This window comes from Falco biarmicus, chromosome 4 (assembly GCF_023638135.1).
Source record: "Falco biarmicus isolate bFalBia1 chromosome 4, bFalBia1.pri, whole genome shotgun sequence".
NCBI classification, from domain to species: Eukaryota; Metazoa; Chordata; class Aves; order Falconiformes; family Falconidae; genus Falco; species Falco biarmicus.
In genome coordinates, this window is record NC_079291.1 from 54247873 (window position 1) to 54268679 (window position 20807).

The window sequence follows — 20807 nt, forward strand, 5'->3', positions numbered from 1 at the left end:
CAGCCCATGGGACCTTCAACATAGCTTAGAGAACTTGTTTCATTATGATGAAAAGCATTTGTGGTTTTTTTTTTTTTTTTTTTAATAAATACCCCAAAAATAATTCAGTAGATACTGGCATGTTGAGACGGTGTAATTCCCACCCCAAACCTGACTTTTATTTGCCATAACCCTGCTGAAGCAATTACCACCAGTGGCAGTCATAATGGATGTGTCTGGTCATGATGGTTGCACCCAGCTCCAAGCAGTTTCAGGGGAGACAGGTAACTATTAGCCAAGGGCTAATGTGAGCAATGTGCCCACCTAACTACAGCACTGGTCAATGTCTGACTCCAGCCAAATTGGAAAGATACTACTATCTGTAGTCGGTATGCAAATATGACTATGAGTTAATCATCATCTTCCATAAATAATGGACAGCCTGGGGCCCATTGAACATTCCTGCAGCGCAGTGGGCTGCACACCAGGACCTCCCCTTGAGCAGCGACACCTCTCAAGGTTATTCCTCAAGGTTGAGAGACTCACCGCATCAGATACTCAGTAAGTTAGTTGGGAATAAGAGCACTAGAACTTCGAAATTTTAGCTAAGTGATAAAAAGCACATATATAACGCTTTAGCCACAAACCATTGACCAACTCTGGAACTAAGTGTGGATCCAGCTGCACTTAAACTTCCCTCTGAGGAGGAGTTTAAAATGGAAGGGGGTCCTTACTGAACCTCATGATTCAACGGGAGGGTCTCCCTGGCCCTGTCCTCTATGCAGTAAGTAATCAAGTACCTTTGTCATCGAATCTTATTAAACTACTGTCGCATTTACTACCAAACTTCATTAAATCACTGTTTCGTATCAATAGACATGTTTCCCCTTCTGTCTTACAAGTCCAGTGCACGACTCCATCTGTGATATATGTAATAAAACAAAACAATAATCCCAGGCTACCTTTATATAAGAGACTTCTGGGCTGCCTCTATCCAGCACCATGCAGAATTACCCTGCATCTGCCAAGCTGAGGATCGGGGGAACCAAGGTCCTCATCTCAGTTTGCAGTAAGGAAACTGCTCAGGACCAGGCTCAAACCACCATGCCCTGCTGCAGCCGATCGGGCCGAGGAGTCTTTCAAGCTCTGCCTGCTAACCACATTTTCAAAGACTGATCTTCAGTTCACATCTCCCAATTTTCTTGTATGAGCTATACACCGCCAGTTAATTGCCTCTGTCTGAAGTAGCCTCCTTAGCATATAAAATCTCTCCGTGTCTTGTCTTTTTTTCAACTTCTGCAGTGCACCATGAAAGGAACTTTTTAAAAAAGAATTACAGAAGTAACTGAAAACCAAACAGGTGGCAACTTAAGGCTTTTCAGATGGAAAGGGGCAGGATGAAACGGATGTCATGGTAAATGCTTTCCTTTTATGAAACAGAGCTACTTTTTAAAGAGATCTAGATAGATGAATTCCACAGTGGAAAAAAAATAATGTATACTTTGGTTAGGATTTTTTAAAACTGATATGCAGCTACCTAACTTTGCTGAATAAATGACCTCATTCTTCTCCTGTGGAAAGCTAAAGCCCTTCTAGAAACAGTCCCTTCACAGGGGGAACTGTCAGAGAACCCAAACCCAAATTCAGATGCCAAGACAGCAGTCAACAGGTGCAAATACTGGCCATTCGACCCACCAAAAAAGAGAGGCCAAATCTGAGCTAAAAAGCTGAACAGAATAAAAACCGGATAGCTTGACATTGCCACTCATCTTGAAAATATGCAAACCCACCACAAGTGCTACAGGTATCAGCACAAACTGAACTGAAATGACAGCACAGCCTACAAATCAAGGGACAGGCAAAAAAGAATAGTCAGGACCAATAATGTTTGTTTTCCCTAGGGGGAAAAAATAATGTAGCTTCTCCATAACACAACAAGAATTGAATTAAAGAAGAGAAAGTCAAAGAATTCAGCACGCAACTTACTGTTATATCTGAGGTTTATTAGAAAATAGTTAATTTTCTGCTGCCAAAGGATAACACCAAATTAGACAGAACAGTCCCGATTCTCAGTCAGGCTTGAGACCTTCTGTTCAGAGCAGGTGGAGAGAAGGAGCCTTAGAAGTAGCTCAGGAGGCGGATGGCGTGCTAAATATTGCACATCCTGCAACAGTCTCTACTTGCCACCGGCACATGAAGACTTCCTGGCTTGACCCCCTGGAGCTCAGGGTCTCCATCACTGCGGTGTTGTGAAGGGCAAAGAGCAGAGAGAGCTTGCTAAGCTGGGAATGTGTGGACATGCATTGCATGACACGCTGTAGCAGGACGGGGTTGCAACATCTGGCAGCCACCCAGAGAGTAAGAAGGACCCTGCTGCGAGGAGCAGTGTTGGCTGGAAAAATACAGCGCTGCAACTCCTTTTTGGCTTCAAGGTTTCACACACAACAGTCACTCCAGAGGGGAGGAGAAAGGATAGCTTTCTGCTGGGAACGGCATGGCAGAGTTAGGTTGGGACACAGAGTACCTAACTCAAACATTTCAAAGTCACAATAGTGTTGAGACTCAGCTGGTCCATTACTGCTGATCTCTGGCTGTTGTACTAGTTTCTTGGGATGCTGGAAGCTAGTGTCTGCTTCAGCAGCCTTAAAGCCATCTCTGCTCCCCTGTGCTTTCCTGAATTTCCCTTGTGGTATTTGGCTATATCCAAAAGATCAGGGTCAAAATATGCTGTAACTGCTCACACGACACATTTTCTTCTGAAAATCTGCCCTCAAGCACAGGGCACGGCTATGATCTTAAGCTAGCAGTCAACTACTGCCAGCTATCAACCCATAAGCACAACCAATGCATGAGTAAAGATGATGCACACCTATAGCACATCACTGCAGCCCCCTTGTTCTGGTTCAATAAAACATGTTATTCATTCCTAAACAGCATAGTTTTCTCTGTTTGCTATCTTCCCAATTTGAGAAGTTGCTTTGCAGAAGTACTGTGCCTGGTTAGACAGCAAGGCTCTTTAATGGTGTGTATCACTGCTCTAAAAATCTAAAATTCATTTCAAGCCACAGCAAAGCAGAAAGACACAAGTCAGCTTACAGAAAATTAAGCATGCATGTATTCCACAATCTTTCACTGCCCTTTATTCTTCATATAATGAAGGAAATGGGAAAACAGGGGTGTTACAGAGAGAAAAAACTGCCAAAAATCTCATGATCAAAATATTCTAAGGAGCAGCAGAGCAACCTAGTGATTAGCACAGTGTCTATGGGTCCAAGTGAACAAAAACCTGGGCTGGGCTTCAATGAGGAGACCTCAGAGCTTCACTCAAGACAGGCATCTGCTTCCCCACCCATAAATAGTGCTGGGGAATGGAGGTCCTCTGTGAAAAGGTGCCAAGTAGCACTCAGCAAAAAAACCACAGCTTAAAACACTGAGGTCACTGTACAGTCCCCTGCTCCTGTTCTCTGCATGCAGCAAACACAGGAAGAAAGCAAAGGAGGGAGATTCTCAGTGACTTTTGTTCAGGGCTTTGGAAACTGGAGCTAATTAAATGTCATGGAGGAGTTTTGCTCAGCAGAAGCCAAGCAAAGGATATACATCTCTTCACCTATCATGGGCATGCCATGCAGAAAGCCATCAGACCTGACCAGATGAAACAGGAGATCCCAGAAAACCCCCTTTGGCAGCACTGTGAGCTTACAGTAATAAACAATTAGTAAGTAGTATTCTACATTCATCCCATAGGAGTTCTGGGCATCAGTGTTCCTTACCTGTGTGATATATATGATATTTTACAATGTGTAGTAAAGAACAGGAAGACTGTTTATAATTTTTAATGTGAAGAGCCCATAGAAAACTTAGTAACAGAGCAAAACATTGGTAAAGTCCAAAACCCTAGATTACATCTACTGCCTTGCAGAGAACTAAGCACCTCAAAACAGGCTCTTGTCACTTTACTGCACAGGGACTTCCTGAAAACTAGCCTGAAACCTCCTGAAACCGCTCAGTAGCTGCCTGCTGCAAAAAGCTAAAAAAATTGGGCATCTTCAATTCTGAACCCTTCTTTCCTTGGGGCTGAGAGCAGACTTCCACTGGCTCTGGATTCACACTGCCCGCTCTTCCCCTGGACAAATCAACACCCTTATTTCCCCAGAGCACCGCTAGAAGCTGATGTCTTTCTTTTAAAGCATGTCTGGAAATGGGAGAAACCAAATCTCATCCATGTTTTGGGCCTGCTTTTAACCTCCTCCCCAGTTCAATCCCCCTGTGACTTAAGCAGACTTTTAGAAACCCTTTTTTCCCCAAGATTCCCACTGCCTCTGGACACATAGGAGGCTCTGAGTGTCTCAGTCCTATCAAACCTGTTAAGAGGGTCCACAGGAGGGCCACCAAAATTATCAGAGGGCTGGAGCACCTCTCCTATGGAGACAGGCCGAGCGAGTTGGGGTTGTGCAACCTGGAGAAGAGAAGGCTGCAGGGAGACCTTACAGCAGCCTCCCAGTACCTAACAGGACTTATAAGAAAAATGGCGACAAACTTTTTAGCAGGGTCAGTTGCAACAGGACAAGGGTTCATGGTTTTAAATTAAAAGACGGTACATTCAGACTAGGTGTAAGGAAGAATTTTTTTACACTGAGGGTGGTGAAGCACTGGATCAGGTTGCCTGGAGAGGTGGTAGATGCCCCATCCCTAGAAACATTCAAGGTCAGGTTGGACAGGGCTCTGAGCAACCTGGTCCAGTTGAAGATGTCCCTGCTCATTGAGTGGCTGAGGTTGGACTACATGACCTTTAAAGGTGCCTTCCAACCCAAACTATTCTATGATTCTATGATTATGAAGCTCTGAGGACTACTGAAGTCATGTAACTCACTGGTGATGCACCTTAAGTTATTTCCAAAGTTAAGTGGCAGTGAAGCTGATGGCACTTAGCTTGCAAAACATCACCTCAATACCACTGTGGAGCATCCTTCCATTATCATATATGGTCCCCAGCTCTGACTACACAAAATTAATACTTACAAATGCCATCCAATTATGCCAGTTAATTTAAAAATAATTTTAAGTTCATGTTTAAATTTACTTGAAATCATGGTCTAAGTGTTTCATTAGCACAAAATGGATTGCATTTTTGACAGTGAGAAGATGGAAGCCAGGGACTGCACATGAAACTGTTATTCCTGACGGCAGTGGATATTCCTCAGTGAAAATCACCCAGGAGCAGTTTTAATGGGCTAGGGCATCTCAAGTGTTTAGATGTGTAAGTCTACTGAAATCAGTGCAAGATAGGAACTTACATTTCCAAGGATATACAGGTCACTAGCAACAGCCAGTGGTCTCCAAGGATGTCACTAGACCACCTGAATACAAACACCTTCTGCCAGCCAGAGGAAAAAATAATTGAGCAGCTGGTTTATTGACAGACAACGGTGAAGCCTGGACTCCTTTGTTTTGCTCTTCCACAGACTGCACAGAGGAACCCAGGAGAATTAGGTGGGCTTCAAAATTACCTGGCCTGTTTCAGGAAAGCACCCCCTAGGATGCTCACAAAAGAAACAAACAAACCCAAAAAAACCTACAAAGAGCTCCCATCCCCCATGTAATGGCATTTGGTGGGCTCTGCGCAAATGCCTGCCAAGTCTTAACACATAAGTGACTAAATATTTTTCAAAACCTGGCTCCTGCTGTCCCTTGTTTCTCAGTTCCACTGTCTTTAACATTGGAGTAACACTAACCTAGCATAATCCAATCCATTCTAACAGCAATCAGTAGTTGCCTCATTAGAGGTTTTGAGGACCTGAAACACCAGAGTAATGAAGCCCACAGAAATAGTTTGGCTGATGATTGCCTCTTCCTTCACTCCTGACCTCCTCCCGCCTGATGGTAATGCCTCTAAAACACAGTTTACTGAATTCTGGCAGAGTTTTGAAAATAACTTTCTAATGCATCCACATTTTCCCCTAGGAGGTGATGTTTTCCCCAATGATTTTTAGAAATCATTTTGTTACTTAGCTATAGAGTTATTTAGAGTAATTTCTAAATAGAAAAATAGATCTTCTTTAAAAAACCCAAGTAAATTAAAAAAACCACCAACCTCTAAATGTAACGAGCTAAAGCTGCCTACCAGAAAAAAAGAGACTAAACCCAGCAATATTTCCCAAAAAATAACCTTCCAAACATTTGCTCATCTCAAAGTTCTAAATAATTTAGATCTGATTTCCTAAATATGAAAGAACCATGGTAGGCTGCCAAGACTGTTCATATAACAAGAGCTGTTAGCAATACTGACACAGCCTGATTTTTCTTTACCATCAGCCATGAGCTGGATTAAGTCCACTTGAGGTTATGACAACAGGACTAAAAGAAATGTCACCATGCTGGCATTAAACCCATGTTAAGGGAGTAAAGAATGAGCCTTGGCCCTTATTTTGAACGCTGACGTGAAAACCCCATCTTTAGTTCTTAGAGCAGTAAGGGGAGGGGAATCTGCTGTGCCAAAAAAAAAAATAAAATAGTATCAACAGAAAGCAGTGTATTTTTTAACACAAGATCTCATTATTGATTACATTTATTTAGAGCAGCATTTACGAAATAAGGCATGGCCTGAGTAGTAGCTGACCAGCTAATGTTTATGCCATGCCCTATAAAGCTCCCAAGGGACCTTGCAGTCAAAGACACCGACGCTGATATCACGCTCACAATTACAGGCAAAGCATGATTTAACCTCGCCTGCTTTATCTACATCTGCCTTCCACTCCACATAGAGATTCATAAATCTTCTGCACACCGATATCAGCATTTCTGCAACTCGTATTCACCCATCTCAAAAGGATTGGCTTGGCTGGACTAACCTTTAAAAAAAAAGGGGAAAAAGATTATCTCCCAATTCACGTAAGAATCCTTTTTCTCTTGGTCAGACAACAGACTGCCTCTCCAAGGATTCATCAAGATTGAAATGCAGACATCAACCTAAGCCTGCTGCACAATTACCCTGATCAGAATAATGCAAGCTTTTCTGAAACCTGAACTTCAGGAAAATAAAACCAGTCATTTTTCCCCAAGCTCTCACTGCTGTGCCTTGTATTATTATAGATAAATCAGTCTCAGGTACGCTGATTACGCTGTAGTATTCAGCCATCCATCCTGACCCACAAGAAATGTTCTGGCTCTTGGGAAATGGCAGGCAAGAATTTAATACCTTAATTCTTCCCAGTTTTTCTTACCCACACTGATAACTAGTAACACAGTAGACAAGGCTGACACTACAAGAAGGATGCTATTTGAGATTAGGATGCCTACAGTTAGGGGCTTATATTAGTGCCAGGTGTCTAAACTCCAATTACAGTCTACAGGGATCCAGTCAAAAAAATTAAATGGAATGTAAGAAGCAAGTCAGGGAGCAGCAAGCCCACAGAGACCTTACAGTGAGCTTCATCGCTCTCTAGACTTTACTGATGGTGTCCCATTGACTATAATTGGAGCTTAGGTATTGCCTGTCCAACTCCACTGCCTAAACGAAGATACCCAGCATCACTGGAGATGTCCAGGCATCTGCAAGACATACTGCTGGTGCTGGCAGACACAAGATCTGTGGGAAATTCATAACGCTGGGCTACAGCAGCTGAAAAGATAACCAGCACATGTTCCACAGCACTAATGCAGAAAAATCCTGACCCTGGGTCACATGTGAACAGAAACTGGATGCCTAAATATTGGTGCTGTAATCCTTAAACTGAGTCCTGTCCTTGAAGGATCATCTTACATTGATTACCCATTTAGTGTAGGAAGAGAGTTTCAGTCTTTGACGAGTTAAGTCAACACCTCTGCATCATTTTGATGGTGTTTTTTCACCTCTGCAGCAACACTGGCTATACACTTGAGCTATTTTTTGCTTTTCTTTTTTTGTTTTATGAAATAAAATTGAAACCTTGGAAAAGGCATGACATTTCATGCTTAGGAATGCTGTGGCAGCAATACTTAGGAGTGCTGTTACAGCACACACAAACATGTAGCCAAAATGTGAAGACTCATTCACATTTACACATCAGAAAGAAGGTGCCTTTTCAGCGATGGTCCAGTATACCCTTCCCACTCACCAAAACAATCCCTTTACTGGCAAACACTATCACCTGGACTCCGCAGTGCTGCCGACAAGATCACGCATACTGGCTTTCAAACAGCTCATGGGGCAGTAGATACCTTTCGTACAACACAGTGTAAACATACACTTTTGCTTTGATAGCACATTTTATCGTCTTATTGTAGTATTTGAGTGCATCTGTGTGCTTCAACCTTTGCAAAAAACAGCTATTCCTCAGCTGGATAGTCGTCGTTCTTAGGAAGTGTTACAGTCTCAGTTAATTTGCTAAGTCTGGTAATAACAGTGGTAAGACCACACTGGAATCTGCTAGCTTTCCCCTAAGTCTTTTCAATTTCTATTTACAAAGTGTGACAGTAAGTAAGTGACAGCTCCTATCAAATAGAACACTGATTTATTTATTTTTTTCTCCTGGATGATGTCCATATTAAAATCCAAATCTAACAAATGCTTACAAGGAAGTAAGAGAGGAGCTTTCAAGAAAGAATAAGTAATTTGTGGTAATGTCCCTAAAAACTATAATTTAAAGTGCTCAAGGCTTCATTTTTGTACAATCACTGAAATTTTAAGCACTAGGAACCATAGTTCTTCATTACTGGGTTCTTCAATAAACTTCATGCTTTCCACTGAAAAAGTTTTAGAGGCAATTCTTCTATCAGCACACAAGAGATTTAGGTATTTTGTTTCTCCTGACATCACTGGAAGTTATATGTGGACATCTCTCCTGTGCTTAAAACAAAACCAGAATAATCTCCCTCTGTTTCAGCTAGTCCATATCAGCTGCCAGTCAGAATTTCTGTGGAGAAAAATATCTGCTGTAAAACATAATGAAGCTACAGCAGCGAAGTACCTAAGGAAGGCTAACCATTGGAGGTCACTTACAATATTTTGCTGTCAAAGATGGTTTTAACTGAGGTATTTTTATCATAATACTGTGATAGTGCACAGCATTGATTACTTTCCATTAAAGTCAGAAAAGAGCACTGAAGTTTCCCACTGTTCTACAAAGAAAAAGGGGACAACAGACAAAAAAGAAATATCCAAACACTTGAATTAATGCCATAAATAAAGAGTTTGAGGGTCCATAAACAATTTCCTTCCTCCCTCTGTCCTTGGCTAATACCTTCGTCACCTCCATCATGATCATCCATGGCTAGAAATTCTAGCTGCAGTTTCTGAGTGGCAACTTGAAACACCTTAGTAAAAGCCCAAGCTGCAGCAACCAAGAACCATCATTACCTTCTCAGAGGCCCGTGTGAAGATACCTGTGTTTCAACCCAAATCAGTCCTTCAGTGTCCCTGAGCAGGATAAACCAGCAAGGTGGTTTATTTTTTATGCTATAAATGCCCTTTATGGGCAACAAGTCACACAAATTAACAAAAAGCACAGGCAAAATTCCCTTACCATGTAAAGTAAGGGGCGGGGCGGGGGGGGAAGCTGGTTTTATTCACTGGAAGTAAATTAACTTCTTTGTAAGGTGGAATCTTCAGTGCTCTCCCCTGCCATTAAAAAGAAATAATTAAAAAAAAAATCAAAACAGTAGGAGCAGAGCAGGTATAGGAAGTCCGCAGGAATAAACTCCAAATGAGGGAGTGAAAGACAAGGGCAAGGTACAGATGTGCTCTGTAACACAGCTGCAGCCTTAGAGAATTTTAGCAATATCAGGGTAACTCAAGTGACTAAAGTCAGAACAAATCAGAAAATATGGAGGTACAGAAAGCAGCACCTGGGACATTCAAGAATAGTTGTGACCCGCTGGAGATCTATAACAATAAAGAGCAGCTAAACTTGGAATAAGTGACTGAAAAACTTCGGCGGCCTCTCTGCTGGCAGATTAATTGTGCAATGGGTGGTCAGACAAGAGGACTGGCAATGAGGCAATGCATCGTTTCAAGGAAAATGTGTTATACTATGGGGCCCAGGTGCAACCCAGATTCATGTTAAGCAGCATAAGAGAAACCCCAGGACAATCAATGGGATCACACACTGAAATCAATGCTAAGCAGCAAGAATATAAAGTGAAGAATAAAATCGTTAGTTTGAGAGACAACCATGAACCAATGAACAAATTTAAAATGTAAGCTCTTTGATGTAAGAAGCAGTATTATGCTTTCTGGCTGGAGAGCCTCTTGTTCGATTGAATCCCAACATGCAGCTAGTGTTCCCATGGAGTGCCGCAATAGAAATAACACTGATGTGAATGCCTGCTGCTGGACCTTTCGTGGACTGTTTTACTTATGAAAAGCTATCTGATCCTCCACTTAGGAGAGCAGAGTTAAAGCAGTGGCAAAGGCTCTGTGTGAGGTCATTATCCAGAAAATCTGACTTCAATAAAAAACTGCGCTAAAATTCTGCAAACACTAGGATCTTGGGATGCTAAGCAGAAGTCCAAGACAAGTCAAAAGCCTAGAAGCATAAACTAATATATCAAAAGAAAAAAGAAAAAAAAAAGAAAAAAAGAAAAGCATATGGTGTATCTGCTGCCCTGAGTAGCAGTAAATTATCAGCAGCACACATCTGTGCCATAATTTCAGTCTCTTCCTAGCATTCCAATTCTAGACACCATCTGCAAATAAGCAAGTTATCTGACCTCCAAATGTTGATGTCTTGCCCCTTTTCAACCTGCTGGCAGAGCTGAGATGAGCCCAGCACTCACCAACTTTGCCAGCCCCCAGCCCTCCCCCTGGGGCTCTCACGAAGTCTTGGCTTTCATTCTGTCTGCTTGAAGGCACAACACCTAGGAGGGCCATACATGCTCTCTTTTTAAATTACCTGAGGTTTTATAATCTTAACAACCTTCCTTTCAAGTAAGCTGAAATACTGATGTGCTCCCATCTTCCACCTGCTCTATGCTTGCAACACAACTCACTCCTTTGGGTACACTAACCTCCGAGGCCATCCTCTGGACCATATCATGTCATGGTATAGGGACCATGCAACCTCCTATACCTCTGGAACAAAGGAAAAAAGGTGTAGGAGGGACAAAGAAGGGTATGTTCTTAATGACATTGAAGTTTGCTAAATTCTCAGATGTCAAGCACAAGAGCGTAAGGCCAACAGTAAGGATGGGAAGCCCACTTGGTGGGTTACCAGGTTATTATCCTCCACCAAAGAGCTGCCAGACCATGCAAGGGAAATGCTCATCCTTATTTTTACCAACAGAAAAAACTAAAGCATGGGCAGGATATTTGCCCCAGTCTCAGTGAGACTACCGCTGACTACTGTGAGTTCATGTTAGATCCCCAAGACCATCCTTACACCGGGAGGCTAAAAGCAGGTTGGAGAACATTTTCTTGATGGCAGCAGTGTCTGGCCTTGAAAATCAGCTGGGATCTATGATAATGCGACAACGTGAAAATGTAAAGCCTAAACCACTTGGCCAGCATCCCAGCGTAACTCAGGGCTTAATCCAGGAACTGGGACATTCCCTTTGAGTGCTAGCACAAGTCTTTCAGCCGAAATTTATTTCTGGCAGTGCCCCGAAATGCAAATCAGCCCTACCTAATACCTAGGTAAATATGTGGTAAATCAGTGCTAACTGATAATCAAACTATTTCATTCACACACACACACACACACAAATATCCCAGCATGTCAATCTGGTTATTTTGTTTTAAAACCAGCATAAAAATCCCCAGCATAATGTAAAGATCATAAACATCAAACTCTCTCCAGACTAGGCGCGGGAAAACTGCATGAAAATAAATAAAAATGCTCAATAAATAAATGAATGAAAGCAAATTACTTCCCTATGTTTACCTAACAGCACTAATATAGAAATAAGCAAAATGAATTCTAGTGAACAAGAAATTGAGCCTAAACTTAATCCTTTTTCTTTTTTTTCTATAACCTAGAGGTCCTTTGTACTCCCATTGAAGTCATGGCCCCAAGTGATCCATGCAGCATTCACAGCATGATATTATATCTATTTCATTGGGAAACACAATAATTGAAATGCTAAAACACATCTTCTTCCTATTACTTGACTTAAGCTTTAAAGTATTGAAATGGCTAAGCTAATTTATTTTGATTATCAGCCCATTGGTCTTGGTATTATAAATTAACCACACAATTTTGACAGAGCTTCTAGCTATCTAATGCCTGAAAACATGATTTTGTTTAAGCACATACCGTGCTAAGATTTTTTTTTTAAAAAAAATTTCAATTAATCAGTTCTGGTCAATAAAAAGTTAATATAAAAATGGTTTACTGTTAAATGACATTGGTACTCACACATTTGCTCTGTCCTATACCAGTTAAAAAGCCATTGAAGATTCCAGTTATAGTGCTCAGAGCTCCGGCTGCATTTTTAAGGCACCAACTGTTAGTTAATTTTGTTAGCATAAACACCCAATAAAATTTTATGGTGTGTTCAGCCCTCATTAAAGATGAAAAACAGCAGCAGAGAGCAGCACCCACAAATAAACAGGGAGCAGGACGGCTCTGGTGTCACCGATCCCCTGAGCTCATCCAGATTCAGGGCTCAGGGCTCCCCTCGTGGGAGAGCACTGCAGAGGTACGGGGAACGAAATACTAGGCACCACTGGAAATCCCTTGAGCTCCACAGAGCCTGGCCGTAACCCTCCTGGCAAATATTTACTGGGGAAGAATGGTTGTCTCTGGCCCCTTTCTCATGCATCCCCTAAAGCCTTAAAATAACAACTGTTCTAGGCAAAGTACACCCTTGCTGGTGCATACCTGCACTATGGTACAAAACCCACAGCTCCTTTTGCTCCCCATCGCCCAACATACCCTTGACAAGATGCTCCATCAACACCAGGACTAGAGGAGCCTGTTCTTCCCCAGGCTGCATCTCGCAGTTGGATTCCCTCCAGCTGGGGAAAGCATGAACCCTGCCAGGAGGATTTTGATTACTCAGGGCATTTAACAGGTTGGTCTAGCCATCTCCCTTTGTCTTCCCATCCTTCAAAGGGGTGTTTAAGCCTTTCAGTGAAATTTCTAGTCTCAAACCAGCCATCACCATCCTTGTAAAATTTCCTTTCAATGGGAAGTTTACAGGACAGCTGACACTTGGGCAGTCCCAGGAAGCACTCAAGGGAACATGGCTGGAATTAACCGACAAAAAACATCAGGTTCACGGGTAGAATTATAAAGAAAGGATTTCACTCCTTTCATCCACACACACAAGATCTGGTCAAGAACTTCCCACAGCCATGACTCCTAAAATCCTTATGGCTGGGTTGGTTAAGGTCTTAGAAATTTCTGAAATCTTCTTTCCTTTTACATCAACAGAAGCAAAACTCTAAATCTGCACCTGCAACCAGAAAATGTCAACTGAAAACTTAACAGTTTACAAGGAAGACGGAGAATGTGATAAAAATCAGTTTCAAACACCTCCCCTTAAGTTCCCTGCAGTTTTTTCCCCCTGATTTAGAGTTCACCATTCCTAGGACAGGTTTTGCCTCTGCAGCTTTGTGAAAGATCCCCCACAAAGGACAGAGAAGATACAGGATCTATACAAACTGGTATAGGCAAAAGAGTTAAATCAATGCTACACAGTTCCACACCACATGCAAGCACCACCTTGTTCCACAACAAGCCAAACCAACACCTGGCTTCCTCATGGACAGACGACCCAAGCCAACTGTTTTCTCCCCCTTCTTTGCCCACAGCTTTTTCCTGCTGACACCTACACCGGGCAAGGGATAACATGCTTCACAGAGAGGGATATACTGGTGGGATGTCAGGAGCACATTCTGATGAGCCAGCTGGCTCTTAAATGGACAATATCTAGTACTACCTTCATTCTCCATGGCAGACAAGTTCAACTTCATCCTGCCATCTCTACCTAGCCTGCAACTGTCACAGCATTTAGGATCGTTACCATTCTGCTAAGCTTGGCAGGTTTGGTGGGTTACACTCAGCACCTCACTTCAGTGCCTGTAAAACCAGAGCAATTCTCCCCTCTCCCAGCTTTTTGCTTCTTATTTGACAACTTAAATGGTAAACACTGAAAGCAAAGCCACGTCTGGCTATAGGGGGTTTACAGCATCCAGCAGGGCTGGGTGTCGATCTTGGCTGGGGCTCTCGTGCAATGCTGTATTAGACCATGAAAGGTTACTCTTTTGAGATAGAAATGTAATTTCTAAGGGACTGCACCCTGAGCGAGGCTGGATTTTGAAGATAGCTGACTGATCATGTTTTAAAGCCCTGGGAGCTACATAAGTCCTACTTTAATACTTATTAGGTGTGGAAGTCAACCTTGCATTCCCACTAGAGTATTAAAATTGGACAACTCGAAAAATATATTGCTTAGCTGTGCCCATACATGGTAACTTACCACACACAGTAAAATGCAATGTGCAAGTAAAACTGAACTTCTTTCCACTTCAGCAATAATACAGAGGAGCTAACGTAGCTGCTCTTCATTTTTTCTGCATCCAAGAGTGCTAGAAGTGCTGTGGCTCTATTGCTTCCATAACTTCAGAGGTATTGAATCTCTTTGCAATTAAGCTAACATAAATAAGTAGTAATTCAACTGAAATCAGTGCAATGCACATGAGGGGAATAGTTCATGTAAAAGAGAAGAAAACTAGATTCTCCCAGTGTAGATGCAATAATCTCTTATTAACTGTTTAAAGAATAAACCACTATCAGAACCAAACTCTCTTATATCCTGTTAAAGGGATATTATTGACCTGTTGACCACGGCTGTACGAACACTGCACTGCGCCTTTAGATCAGGGAAACTCCCTGCAAAGTGCAGTTCTAGAGGAACACCCCACATCAGCAATTTACTTGTCTTATAGGTTAATTTGGTTCTTTTCAAAACAAGGGCACAATCAAAACTGTATTTCCAGATCATCTTATTGAGTGTACTTTAACAAAGACTTTAAATTAGTACAATGAGTTGTTTCCACACCCACTTTCTTGCATACCAATATTGCCACTTAGTTCAATTGTCTCTCCTTTAAAAGAAAAAAAAATAAAAATCGGTCCAAATGATTTGCTGTTATCCTTAAGCATTCATTATTGCTGATTAAAAATCAGGTTACAGTTACTCTGGCAGATGTCCTAACCTCCAGACTTTGATTCAACAAGCGTTTCTTAATGCTGACAAGCTGAGAGAGGAAGGGTGGTTGCTACAGTCCTGTAAGCCACATCGAGGAAATCCATGATGGAAACACACAACATCTGCTCAGGTTTAACTCGGCGCTGTTTGATTTTACCATACAGCTTAAGTGACTCTCATCACTCCTGTTGCGACTGGAAAACACTTGTCTCCTACTCACACAACGTGATCGGAATCAGGAAGACATTACAGCTTAGATCCACAAAAAGAGTTAAATGTCTAATAAAACAGCAGTGCATTTTAGGAAGTAAAATGACTGCATTACCCTCAAAACACACATAAGCTACTTGGGTACTCATCAGTGATGCCCTACTGGGGCCATAATATGAGTGTGTGCCAAAGGAGCTGTCCTGACCACGGGTCTCAAAGTTAAGAGACCTGATCCAGAAGATATACACTGACCATGTCCAAGACCGAGCTCCACACAGAACAGCTACAACAGTTATAGTCATTCAAGAATATGGTCAGAGAGATGTGGAAAGCAACCGAATCAGCAGCAGCGTTGTGCCAACCAGTATGCGTTAATGTACAGCCGAGGCTGCTGTAGGAAGCTGGGGGTTTAGACTGTGCCCTCCAGACTGTGTGTCTGCCAATGGTGTGCCTAAATGCACTTCCATGTAAAACAAAGAGACAGTGCCTCCCCCTATCCCCAGAAGACACTGTGGCTTTCCATCTTCCCCACTCCAAAGAACAGCCCTGCGCTCTGCGCTGGCCCCTCTCCAAAAGGGGAGATGGGAGGGCTCCCGCTGTGGAGCAGCCCATCTCCTGCTGGATACCACAGCGCCCTGAAGGATGGGAGCTGGTGGGTCTCTGAATCCTCATCAAAACTTCGAAGGCCACGAGATCCACAAATCCTGCTCCATGGGATACCTCCTTGCTCAGTGTACCCAGATGAAGGACCCCAAATAGAGTTGTTTCTAAAGAAAGAAATTACTCCCCATGTTTTCTGTAGATTTTCCTCCATTGAGACAGATGCAATTGGGAGTCTCAACATGAAACAAAGTGCCTTCTCACAGCATCGTCCTTGGTACTAATCTAAGAAAATAAGTTAAATTCAAGACAAAATTCCTGTGCTTTGCCTTGGCTAGCATGGGGCTCTGGACTGCTGAATAAAAGCCAAACGCCAGGAGCTGCACCACACAGTGTTGAAAAGCCAGAGTCCCCAGATGGAATTAGCCTTCATTAATTCCTTCAAGAAATCTGTTGAAATGTGACAGCTCAGAACTGAACCTCAAGTTCTCATGCCAGCATCCGAATAACTTTCTAATAAGGTGCACTTTCTTAACTGGAGTCGCAGCCTGCTCCCAGCCCATGAGAGAGGTGCCCAGTTTTGTGCAGACTCTCAGCAGCTGGAGGGCTCAACACCCCAGCCACATCAGATATGTTCCGATGATGAAGCTTTTCCTTACAGCACTGGGGTGAATCCTCTTGCCTTCCTCCCACAAATTTTCTTAGGAAAGGCAGTAAGATTAGTCACAGGCAGAAGAAAAGAGCATCAGAAGCTGTATGTACACAAACTATTTCTTAAAAATAGTTCTCTCTAGCCAATAAATCACAGTCTTTCAATAGCATTTACAAGTGGCTTAGAGCTAGATCTTGGTTAAAAACAGCTAAAAAGCGTTACACAGAAATGTCAGAAAATATGTATGTGTTAGTGGCCATGTGTTACTAGAGTTTGGAATTAGAATCAAGCTATCTACTTAAGGGCTTTAACTGTATCCCTCCTTTAAAATGTTACCTCCCTTGCCCATCACAACTGTGCAAAGCTGTAAATTTGTGAAGGAAATTTGAAGTCTTGGTGTCCATTGCCTAGTGAGTGGAAAACTCAGAGTGAAGCCAGGAAGAAGAGTGGCTTTGCGCCGGCGAGTTGGCATTTGCAGCTCTTTTAGTCGACACAAACGTGATGACTTTTTTTTTTTTGGGGGGGGGGGGGCGGGGGGTGTAAAAAAAGCCTAACAAGTTATTTCATGAGTAGTGGAAACAACAGTTTGATTTCTGATGGATTTTTGCCCTGCATTATTTGCTCAGCCCGCTCCCTCTTGCAAATACTCCAGCTCTCGCTCATGGCTGCCTCTTTTCCACCATAAACTTCCAGTTCTTCTACAACATCCTTCTGACTCCTTCCTTTCTCCTGTTCCCTCCCAATCTTTACACAGCCTGTGACGGGCAAACGACAGCCCACGAGGTAGCCACAGCCATGTGCTGACTGGGTTGCTGGGACAGGGTGAGTAAAGGAGGGATGGGCAGGCTTCTCCCTGCTTCTTCCTCTGCTCAGGTATCAAATAGTCCCTTTTCTCTATTAAGCAATTTATTTCTGTGACACCTGTAGAAAGTTGACATTTGCAACACTTCTCTGGTTCTGTCAATCTGGTTAAAATTGGCCAGTTAGTTCAAAAGTTAGGAAATCTGGAAAGTCAGACAAGTCCTGTTTGTGGTTTTGTTGTTTTATTTTTGGTTGTGGTTTTGTTTGTTCATTTTTCAGAACCCCACCCCCACCCAGATATTAAACATCTCACAAGCATTTCTATGCTTTAGAAGTCAGTGTCACAAAAAACTTGGCTATTCTGCCTCTTGTCAACTCCATCACAGACCTCTGACAGATCAGTTATTTGTTTTTTCAGCCTGGTTTGATAAACTCTCATTTCTGAACTCTGCAAGGTTTCCTTACAACTGAATCAGTCATGCACGGAGCTTTCTGTGTTTTAATTAAAAAATCTGAAACCATCAATCATGTCAATCTTCTGGCTTGAAAAAATATATTTATTTCCACTAGAAAAAAAATCCACATCCCACAGCATTTGAAGATAAGATGAAGGTGCCTTCCAGAGAAATACAAATGTATCAGTTATCATGCGCTAAGAATATACACATTCGAGCCTCATCCCTTCCTTCTGCATTAAAGTGTTAGGTCAGCAGCTTGATACAATAAATTATTACTAATATGCAATAACCTTAGCTGTTCAACCCAAAACTCCAAGAAAACCATAAAGTCCAAAGAAAGGAGGCCCAACGTTGAAATTACTGAAATTACAGGCAAGATCCATGGAGGACCTTAAATTGAAGGTCCATGAATTATGCAAAGAGCTTATGTATGGGTTTAACTTCAAATATATGATTAGTCATGGAGCTAAGCAAATAATTTCAGCAGACTCATCTAATCTGTTTGTGTACTTCCACAGCCCTCATCATGTTGCATCTTTTAATACTCGCATAGCCTTATGATTAGTGGGTTTAATCCTAAAACGACCATATGAGAAAAGGATAAATAATTGTATTCACTTTACAGAAGCAGAGGTATGAGGCACATCTGCGTGCCTAAAGAGTTTGCAGAACCAGGTCTGCACCGACTAAACATAAAGTAACCAACCAGGTGAGCAGCAGCACTCAAAAAAGCATTTCAAACAACATGACATCAAGTCTAGAAGATGGAACAGGAGGCCAGTATTAAGAGGTAAAATAAAAAAGAAGTTAGCACACCACCATTTCTGGTGAAAGGTAAATATTGCTTTTCTTTACGGTACATCCCATTAGCCAATACGGAATCATGACTCTTGACAAAATGCTAGCCTCAAAAAGGCACTTGGAATATTTCGCTGCGGGGGGGGGGGGGGGGGGGGGCGGTGCACCCTAAAACAGAAACATAAACACTGAAAAACACTTCAAAGAGTTGCAGAACAGCATCAACAGAACTGTCTGCAAGAGGGCACATACATCTACATGACTCTATATTGCAGCGTATCAGTGCTGTAAATGCAGATGCAAAGGCCATGTTCATTACTACAGAAAAAAAAGGGAAAAAAGGTTAACGCAAATTTCATCTGGAAATGAAGTGCGAGCACTGATGACATAACTGTTGAATTAAGTGGAGTGCACAACAAGATGTTCTAAGCCAGTTATGTTTTTTTAACGCTGGCTATGCAAACACACCGTGGCAAGAAGCAAAAGCGGCAGATCGAATATATATATATATATATATATATATACCTGGTCCCGCATCACACGCGGCACAAACCCTTACCTTCGCGGCATTTTAGCCCGGTTGAAGCAGGAGCACGAGTTCGCGCTGGGGCCGCCGCAGCCCGGTCCGGCGGCAGCCGGGGCGCAGCCCTGCGCGGAGGGGTGCGGGGTGACCCCCCTGGCCAGCACCGCACCGGGCCCGGGCAGCCGCGCGGGGGGGCGCCCAACTTGGCCAAGTGCGGGGCGCACGCTGCGGGGGTGCCGGGGGGGGTGCCGGGGACACACGCTCTCAGCTACAGGTCAGGCACCGGCGCAGCGGAGGGGCGCAGCGGAGGGGCGCAGCGGAGGGGCGCAGCGGAGGGGCGCAGCGGAGGGGCGCAGCGGAGGGGCGCAGCGGAGGGGCGCAGCGGAGGGGCGCAGCGGAGGGGCGCAGCGGAGGGGCGCAGCGGAGGGGCCCCGCCACGCAGCCCAGCGAGCCCGCTTCGCCCGCGCTGCGCGCCCCGCGGAGCCCGGCGGCCGGCCTTACCTTGGGCCCCTTGCCGCTGGAGCAGCGGACGTTGTTGCTCACCCCGGCCGTCTGGTTCATGCTGGGGCCGGCGGGCGCGCAGGAAAGTTGGGCTCCGGGCGCGGCACCCCGCGGGGCGGCGGAGCGGGGCAGGAAGGCGCGGCCGGGCCACTCCGCACCGGGACCTCGCCCCCGGCCGCCGGGCTCTGCGCGCTAGCGGCGCTCCCGGCTTCCCGGCTCCAAAACAAAACCCGAACCGCTCCCCCCCTCCCCGGCACCGCTTTCCTCCCCCGCCCTCCAAAGCAGAGGCGAGGCGAGCCCGGTTCTGCCCGCCCCCCGCCCTCCGGGGCCGCCGCGGCAGCGGGGCGGGCTGGCACGGCTCGGCTCGGCTCCGCTCCGAGGGGCTGGCCCGGGGCGCTCCGCGCTGCTCCGCGGGACGCGCCGTCCCACGCCGTGGTGGTCCCGCAACCCAGCCCGGCGCCCCCGCCCTCTCGGGCGCTGCTCGGTGCTAGTGCCCCCTCCCGCGGGGGGTGGGGGTGGAGATGGCGGTACCGGCGGACAAGGCTGCCGCTGGGGCTGGGGTCTGCCCTGTTGGTGCCCAGGGCAGTCACCCCAGCTGTTTCCACTGAAATGAAATGCTTGGGTATATTCTGACTGGCAGGCGTTTGCTTACTACCAAGCTGTAGGGTTGGGGTCTTCCTTTTTTCCATAATTTCTTTTCCAGGTGTGCTAGAGTTCAGGTGTTTTTTGGGTTTTGGGTTTGTTTTTTTTTGTTGTTGTTTGTTTGTTTTACTTTTTGTTTTGTTTCCCCTTCCTTATTTGTTTGTTTGGCGAAATAAGGGCTCATAGCCAACTCTGCCTTGCTGGTCAAAATTTGGTGGTTTAAGTTTGGTTTTTAAACAAATAAAAATCCAAGTCATGAGTCATTATCCAGATGTTTTCTACTACCCCTGTTTCACCACTCCAACCAGCCCATGAGGCCAGACGCTGCCTCCGCTGTTCTTGCAACAAAAACTTGGTGAAAGTCAGTTCCCAGAGCAGTAAGCAACCAACCACCCCAAAACAACCAAAACCTCCAAACCCAACCCACCTTATATCTGAGTAAGAAGGTCTGGATAGCCAAGGCTAAAAGCATCCATACTTCATATTACAAAATGTTTGGGTTTTTTTCTTAGGG

General features: G+C 44.1%; 1 protein-coding gene across 1 annotated transcript in view; it reads right to left on the minus strand.

Moving 5' to 3' along the window:
* DPP6 (dipeptidyl peptidase like 6) overlaps nucleotides 1-19844 on the minus strand; it is a 572305-nt gene extending 552461 nt beyond the window's left edge. The window contains exon 1 of the mRNA XM_056336842.1: nucleotides 19652-19844. Coding sequence (XP_056192817.1) covers nucleotides 19652-19711 — 60 coding nt within the window. The 5' untranslated portion in view covers nucleotides 19712-19844. The remainder of the gene's footprint in view (nucleotides 1-19651) is intronic.
* Between the last annotated feature and the right edge of the window lie 963 nt (nucleotides 19845-20807).